Source organism: Mesitornis unicolor, unplaced genomic scaffold, assembly GCF_000695765.1.
Source record: "Mesitornis unicolor isolate BGI_N332 unplaced genomic scaffold, ASM69576v1 scaffold44676, whole genome shotgun sequence".
Taxonomy (NCBI): domain Eukaryota; kingdom Metazoa; phylum Chordata; class Aves; order Mesitornithiformes; family Mesitornithidae; genus Mesitornis; species Mesitornis unicolor.
The window spans coordinates 377-8,564 of NW_010192510.1; the positions used below are offsets into that span (position 1 = coordinate 377).

Genomic DNA, 8,188 nt, shown 5'->3' on the forward strand with positions numbered 1-8,188 from the left:
CACAAGGCCCCCTGGCACCACATGGCCGGGCCTTCAGCACCTCAGCGGGCTGCAGGAGCACCTTCAATGTGCAGGACGGCAGTGACTTCCAGGACCGGGTGGTGAACAACCCCAAACCCGTTGTGGTGGACTTCCACGCGCAGTAAGTTCCTCACCGTGGCTCTCGCACCCCTCTCTGCCATGACATATGCAGGTGTGTCCCTGCTGCTTTCCTGACATGGTGGTGTTCTGGGCTCACCAGGGATGTGAGTACGCCCTGAGGGCTTCCCAGGCTGTGGAGCTCCTGACTGCTCTGCCAGGTGTCTGGTGTTAAAAGGTGCCTCTGCCCCTACAGCGCAATGCAGAGAGGTTTGGCTTGTCGGGTTGCACTGCTGTAGGTGTAGCTACACCCTGCAGGAGCATAAAACGCGAGTGGCAGGAAGGCGTTGCCCAGGGTGGTGTAGCTGCACCTCCCAAGCGCTCAGGTGTCACCCTGGCCCTGACGTTGCATCATCCTGCAAAAGACACCCTGAGAAAAAGCTCTGATAGCTCCCTTTTTTTAGCTTTGTGGACTAGACGTCCTCTTAAAAACACTAAATGACGTTAACAGCCATGGAAGAACACTGCACTCGGTGTACCCTTGCACCGTCATGTTGTGTCTTTCCAGTTTCCTTATGCTGCATGCTCTTGAGGCAGGGCTTTTCACAGCAAATGCCTTTCTGTATTAATAACAGCCACATGACACCAACGGCAGCATTTGTCATCAATAAAAACATTGTCATCCTCTTGCCAGTAAAAATATTCCTAGATGTTATCTGCTGGACTAATGATACTGATTTTATCTTTGTTTTCTCACGTATTTTTGTAGTCCTGCAGTGCTGTCACATGAGCCTGTTGTGGCAAATTCTGGGCAAGCAGAGAATGAAACACCCCCAAAATTCCTCTAAATAGAGCCAACTGCCAAACCCAAATGAACGTTACTTGAGATCACCCAGAGAGAAGAGGACAAATAATTGAAAGCCGAAACTTGGTGCAGAGGGAGGCTGAGAAGGAACAAAATTTACCAGAGCTTCAGTTTTAAAAGAAAAGGGCACTTAGAGCTTTAAGTCACGTTTTCCTTGAACTAAGTTCATACCATCCTAGCGGGTGCAGTTAGAGGATGCAGGGGGTGTTTTTGAACAGATGTGATGCCTCTGCAAATTTTACAGCTAAAGGGGAATTTCTGTAAACCCTGCAATGAGTGCAGAGGGGAAGTCTGTGATCTGCTGATTTGAGCATGGGCTGCAACCCCCGTGCCTGGCAGCGACACTTGCTCCAGGGCAGCTCTGTAGCCTTACAGGGTCACAGCTCTGCATGTACGCAGAAGCGAGGACACAAAGTGGGGTAAGGATGAACAGCCGAGAAGAGGGGGCAGGAGGAGCACCAAGGATGGCAGAGCAGACTGCAGTGTAGTCGAAATGACATCAAAAGCACCATGAGTGCTGAATGGTGACCTCTTCTTCCTCTCAGCCCCCCACCCCGCACACGCACAAAAAGCCGTTGACAGAGCGTGAGAGAAACACTTTTGTAAGCCATGATTTGGGAATGCTGTTTCCAGGCTGGCTCCCGAATGGAAAGGCAATGACGGTAAAGGCATTGGCGTACCAGCAAGCCTTTCATGGACACTGCTGCGCTTCCTGCCTCTAACTCTCCCTTTCCTCTTTCTCCATCAGGTGGTGCGGCCCCTGCAAGATCCTAGGCCCCAGGTTAGAGAAGATGGTGGCCAAGCAGGAAGGGAAGGTGCTGATGGCCAAAGTGGACATTGACGATCACACAGACCTTGCTATTGAGTACGAGGTAGGAGGCAGAAGAGCACGGGCTTTCCTTTGCTGGCGGTGTGAGGAAACTCCCTCCCTGGGGAGCGGTGTGCCTGCATGGGAGCAGCATTGATGTGGAGGGGAAGCCCAATGCCTATAGGTTCCTGAACCCTGGGGTTGCTCATTAGTAGGTGGATTTTGCTGCTTGGCTCTCCTCCAGCTCTTCTGCTTGTGTTCAGTGTCCCCACCTTTAATTCAGCAGAAAGGCGTCCTCTAAGCCTCGCAGGTGTGTGTTGATGTAAATGTTTGCCTGGCCTCCAGCCATGTGCAGTATTTTACTGGGTGCATAGGCCACTCAGATCCAGGGCAGGAATGCAAAGCAGCAAATCCCAGTCTGTTCTGCTCTTGGATGTGGTTCTTCGTGCAGCCACCCTGTCCTCTTTGCCTTCTTTGTTCAGGATTTCTTGCTGGGTAATAACATCCTTAAGCTGCAGCACGGGGGGACACTGGGGGTTTTTTGGACAGGTGGAAGACAGATTGGAGAACGTGCATTGGGATTGGGAGCACCATCCCATCTTGGTGTTTACACTGGTGTTTTAAACGCCTGATGTGCGTGTTCCCTGTGCTGCCTTGCTCCCAGGAAGAAGCAGTGACTGGAGAAGGTCACAGCCTTTGTTTACGTGATTCATTTATCTTTTCCCTGTGTCAGTGATTAGGTAGTTTAAGAAATGCAAAAATCCTTCTGTCGCCTGTGCTCGCCCCCGTTGTCTCTCCTTGTAAACAACAGTGTGGTCTACGGAGTCAGGGCATCCTGCTGCTGTGTTTTACAGGGAAGAAACTGCTTAATTTTGACTCACATATGCAGATGGAGCTGCTCCCCCTCCATAGATGAATCCCTGCTCCCAGGGCAGATGCTACCACAGGAAGCTCCTGGAGTTGCCCAGCGAAGTGTGAACCTGAGCAAGCTGTGATTTTGCTGAGCCTGGAGGAGATGCTCTGTGCTGTTCCCACACCATACCGGGCCAAAAGGAGAAGGAAGCGGAAACAGCTTGTTCTCTCCCACTCTTTCCCAAAGAGACCTTTCTGCCTGTGCTGTGGTGGCGTGTCCACCCAGGTGGCACCCACAGATGTGACTTGTGGCTTCCACAAGCTGAGCATGAGGAGCCTCTGGTGCTCTCCTTGGTGGTGGCATGCTGGCAGATGTGCCCCCAGGCAAGGAAGGTGGCTGCTGGCTCCTGAGCAGGGCTGTGTGTTGCAAGCCCAAAGGCTGCGTAGCTTGAGGGTGCTGGTGAGAAGCTCAAGAGGATGAGGTTGTTTCAGTGGTAGTTGGAAAGTGCATTAATCCTCATAGATGCAGGCAAGGCTCTGGTAGCACCCACCCTAGGAGAAAAGGCGAAGAGAATAGAGATTATTATCTTAACTTTTCTATTGTTCCAAGCCTTCCAGTAGATCAAATTAGTTGGGATTACAAGAGGATAATCTCAGATGACTGGAAAACGGCAGACAGAGTGTGTGAAGAAAGGTCTTTGAGAAGAGGCTGAAAGTTCGCGAGTTGTGCCGGTTTGGTGCCATGTACGTGTGTTTGTCTGCAGGGTCTGCTGTCCTGCAGCCCTGGTGGCATCAGTACAGGCAGGATTCAGGCTGCAGGTAAGGGCTGGCTGCCAGCAATTCCTTCTTGGAGCCTTACGTACAGACATAGTGAAGTCTTTGTTTTGCAGGAAGGCCTGGAGATGGTGTTGTGCCCTCTGCTCTCAGAGATGGTGTGTTATCTGGACTTGACCATTTTCTGCATGGCTAAAACCCCATCCCTAAGCAGTGTCTGAGCAGGATAGCTGCAAATGGAAAGGGGTAAAGGATAAATTTTTGCTTTGATCTTCATAGTTTGAGCCATCCTTTCAAAGGCAGAAGTTGGGTTCACATGCTGAGTACATACTTGGCTTTGCTTCATCTTGTGAGAAGTTGCCACTTAAGGAGATATGAGTGTAAGGGCTGATGGGAAGACACCAAGTTGAGATGAAAGAGAGCCCAAAAGTAGAATTTGTTAGAGATCAGGAAAACCAAAGGCGGTGTTTGGGAGGAATCAGGAAAGATTTATTTGTTTAAAAGCCATTCTGTTGGGGATCAGATATCTGCAGCCTGAGAAAGTTGTTTCGAGGGTTTTTAAGTGTCCATGCTACCCTCACAACTCCCCCACGAGCTGCCAGGAAGTCTCCTTCCATCCATGTTTATTCCCCTGCCCACGCACGCAGCCCCCAGCTTGCTGCCTGGTTGCACAGCATCCGCTTCAGCAGCCCTCTTGGTGCGGGGGGAGGCAGGGCAAGGGGGAGAGACCCCCTGGAAGAGCCGAGGAATGCTGATGCATTCCTTCACTGGCGCTGCCGTCTGCCCTTGGCTCCCAGCCGTCTCGGCTTAGCACGAAGCGTGGACACGTTTCCTGTGAACAAAAATGTCCCCGGTGCCCTTCCCCGTCCTGTTATGCCCAACACAAAAGTTCTTTCTCTGGGGATTCCTGCTTTCATCTCACACCTTTCATCTCTGGTTGTAGCCTTTCTGCGCTGCTCCAGCCCGCTCCTGACCTCTCGCCCTGAGAGCAGAAAGGAAGGAGGAACACTTCTGTTGCATCTGCTGTCTCTTAAAATTCTTCAGATTCATCTCTTGCCTTGGCCTTTTGCCCACACGCGTGGCCAGTGGGAAAGGGCAGCCCCTTCTCCGGCCACTGTGAGTGGGCAGCCCGGGAGAGCTGTTGGATAGCAGCGGAAAGGTCGTTCATCAGCAGAGTTCGGTCCTGTTTTAACCTCATCCTAAAGCCCGGGTGAAATTCTTCCCCCTGCTCTGTTGCACGGCATCCGAGCTTGTATAAAAGCCCCAGTTTCGGATGGGAGAGAATTCCCTTGGTACGGGCACTGCCAGGAATAGCCTGCATGGCCGCATTTATTTATTTATCCTGTGGTCAGCGCTGATCAAAAGCAGCCTGACTTTTTCTCTAGAAATGCTCTCAAGGGAGGAGGAGGGTTCATTTAGGTTCAGGGCAGATGGGACCAAAAAAAGAAGAAAAGGAGAAGAGGAGGGGGGGAAAAAAAAAAAAAAGGCAGAAACAATTCCCATGACATTTGCTTCTCAAGCAGCAAAACAAAGTACGTGCTCTGTTAACGAGACGCCCTTGCAGGAAGGAAGCTGTCCAAAGCATTGTGTTTTCTGGGCAGAGGAGAGTTGCTTGGTGCCCCTGGTTCTCACCCAGCTCTGCAGTGCCAGCCCCAGACCTGCCGTGTGTTCCCGGGGTTTGCTCACCAGCATGGAAAGGAGAAGAGGTGGAGGGAACAAGGCTGCGAGAACCTCATGAGAGCGCTGGGCAGCATGCAGAGCCGTGCACCTTGGTATTAGCCAAGTGCTTTGAAGAGTTGCCCACTCGTCACCCAGGTTGTGGTGGCCTGATGCTTCTTGTTGCTGGTTGGATGTGCTGGTTTTTTGGATGGAGCTGGGACAACTCTGATTGTTACTAACCCACTTTGCAAACCAGAGGAAGTCTCAACAGGAACTTTGCCCTTCTCAGGGAGAGAGAGACCAGTTGAGTGCAGTGCTAGTACTGTTCTTTCTCACCCCTAAAATCACAAGGGAGCACGTTGGTGGCACCTTCACCAGTGCAGAGCCCCGAGCCCTCTGGATCCGCTCCCGCCAGTCACTAGGAGGAGCTGAAGATCGCACATTGCAGCAGCCTGGTGATCCCATCTCTTCAGATGAGGCTGCACAGGCCCTGCAGGACAGACAGACTGCAGGGAGCCACGCTGGACTGGCTGACCAGCCAGGACCATGTGGGAAGGGAAGCACAAAATGTCCCTTTCATCTCAGGCTCCCGATGGGACGAAAGCCAACCCTCTGGCGGGTTTCCCAAGGAAGGATTTGCAGATCCTCACTGGCAGCGGGGCTGGCAGCACACACGGGAAGGCCCCACAGGCTGGTGGGGAGGCAGCAGGCGAGATAAGGACAGGATGTGTTTTGGGGGGGAGGCTTTGCAGAGATAAGGACACCAAAGCTGTGGGGTCAGAAACGGGACCAGATCTCTCCCTGCCTGAAGTTCTCCAAGCTCTGGTTGCTCCATCTCTTGATCGTGTCCCCAGTGTCTCTTCTGGCGCTGGTCAGCCAGCAAGTCCTTGGGGAGCGTTGTCATTTCCACCACTGTTCTCTTGGATAATTCCCAGAAAACTATTCTGGGCTAAAAAAGCAGCGACCGGAGCAGCACAGCTGCCTGCTGGCTCTGGGCAGAGTGATTTTTTTCACTTCTTACCTAATCCTCAGGGATCTGCAGTGGACAGCCACTGGTGTGTGACCAGCTAAACCGCTGAAAACAGGAGCAGAAAAGGAAAGATGGGTTGGAGGGGGTTGTGATTACCGTGGAGCAGGAAATTTGCCTGTGCAGTGGTGGGTGGAGAACCCTCCCCAAGCTCCAGTCCTGTCTGGAGAAGAACATGGGTCCAGTCTGATATCACCCAGGCCATAAAATGTCCAAAGGTCACCATGTGTGAGAGGTGTCCCAGTAAAAGACTGGGTTTGTTTGCTTATGATAGTACTAAAGGGAAGGACAAGAGGAATTTGTACTGGAGATGAGGAAAAGCTTTACCTGTTTGTCTTTATGTTAGCTTTGGATTTGTCTTTAAAATTCTGCATCTTATTTAAACTCAGAAAGCTGCTCAGCCTTGACTTAAGCACTGCGCTGTGATTCAGTGCAGAGGTGAGGCCACAGGGGGAGGAGGAACGTGTTGTTTGGCTGGCCCATGTTTTGCATGCGGACACGTTACCCCTGAGCAGTGCGTGCTCAGCTCCCTTGTAGCCACTGCTGTAGAGCTTCATTTGGGCCCAGGGTGCAGCTGGGCTCCCCGCAGCCTCTGCTCACCTGTGTCTCCCTGTTTCTCTTGCCCCCAGGTGTCAGCAGTGCCAACTGTGCTGGCTATGAAGAACGGAGACGTGGTGGATAAGTTTGTGGGGATAAAGGACGAGGATCAGCTGGAGGCATTCCTCAAGAAACTCATTGGAGCCTGAAGTGAAAGGGTGGCTGTACCTCTGCCTCTGGACATGTCCATGTTGCACATTCCTTGCCTGGGAGTGCTGAGGGGCACGTCAACTGCCTGCCTTGTATGACCTGGGGTTTTCTTCTGGTTTGGGTTTCTTTGGAGATGGACAGTGTTGTACCCCTTCCCTCCCACTCCCCCTTCTCTCCAGCAGCAGCAGTTGTAGAGGATGCTGAGGTCTGCTTATTCTCAAATTGGGGAATGTGGCTGGAATTAGGAGCCTGTGTTTATCAGCAAAGAGCTGATGTGCGAAGCTGCTGCTGCTGAGTTAAGAGGAGGAATGTTTTTCTCTTTGCCTAGCATCTGATGGCCCAGAGCAGAGGGCAGCTGCTCCTTGCAACACGTGGGTACATACCTGCCCTAGGTGGGTTTGTTTAAAGCTTAGAATGCCTCTGCTTTGTCCGTGAAACCTGTCCCTTTGTCCCTCTCTCCTGGTGTCACTGGGACGGGTACAACTCCTCCACAAATCCATGGGCTCCCATCATAATTTTATAAAAAAGAATAGAAGTATTTTATGGATCTCCTTTTGTAGGTCTGTAATAAAGAGAACTTTATAGGTCACTGCTGTCTAGCTGGAGAATAAAACTGGATTCTCGGAAATCACAGAAAAGTCTCTTGTCTGTCCAGAGAGGTGAGAGGGAGCATCAGCAGCTCAGCAGCTGGTTTGGATGGGTTGGGAGAGCACAGGTTATGACCTGATCCCTACTAAAACAAAATGTGCTGAAAAACAAACAAGGGGATTACTTTCACAAGGTTTCTAGTGCTGCTTCCAGGATCTTGTTTGGGTGCTGCTGTATCCCGGACACCAGAAGAAGGACTTGCCTCCTGCACGCAGGGGAACAGCAGCTCACAGTGCACAAGGAACCTGAGCTGTGCTCGCTCCCCTGTGCTTTTCCTCACTCCTTTCCTGCCTGAGGAGCCCGAGAGCCTCCTTCTTTCTTGCGTGAGTGATTAAATCTGCTCACACAGGTGAGCCCTGTCAGAAGGCAGTATTTTGACTTTTACTTGCCCTGACCTTTAGACTAAGGGAGGCAGTTGTGCGTTGGTATGGCAAGCAGCCTTCAGCCCTTCCCATCTCTTCCTCCTCCTCCCCATATACACCTGCTTCCACTCAACTTGGCTTCTAAGCGCTGCCAGCCTCCTCGTGCGCTTGTAGGCAGAGTACAGCACCAGGGCTGATGCCTGCTGTAATGCTTAATTCCAGTTTGCTTATCTAAGCTGCATGAGAACATTGTAAGTGCTTAATAACCATGTACAAGCTGCTGCTTTTTTTCCTTCCCAGCTTCTGTTTCCTTCAATCACTCTTAAGTCTCTGCTTTGGCTCTGCTCCATTTTGCCTCCCTGGCATAG

The 8,188-nt window shown here is 51.6% G+C and overlaps 1 protein-coding gene across 1 annotated transcript; it reads left to right on the top strand.

Moving 5' to 3' along the window:
• Nucleotides 1-6: 6 nt before the first annotated feature.
• Nucleotides 7-7,431, top strand: TXN2 (thioredoxin 2; the record flags this gene model as incomplete). The annotated part of the gene is made up of 3 exons (XM_010187116.1): nt 7-142; nt 1,692-1,815; nt 6,693-7,431. Coding segments are annotated over 3 exons (377 nt in total), but the record flags the coding sequence as incomplete, so codon positions are not given.
• Between the last annotated feature and the right edge of the window lie 757 nt (nt 7,432-8,188).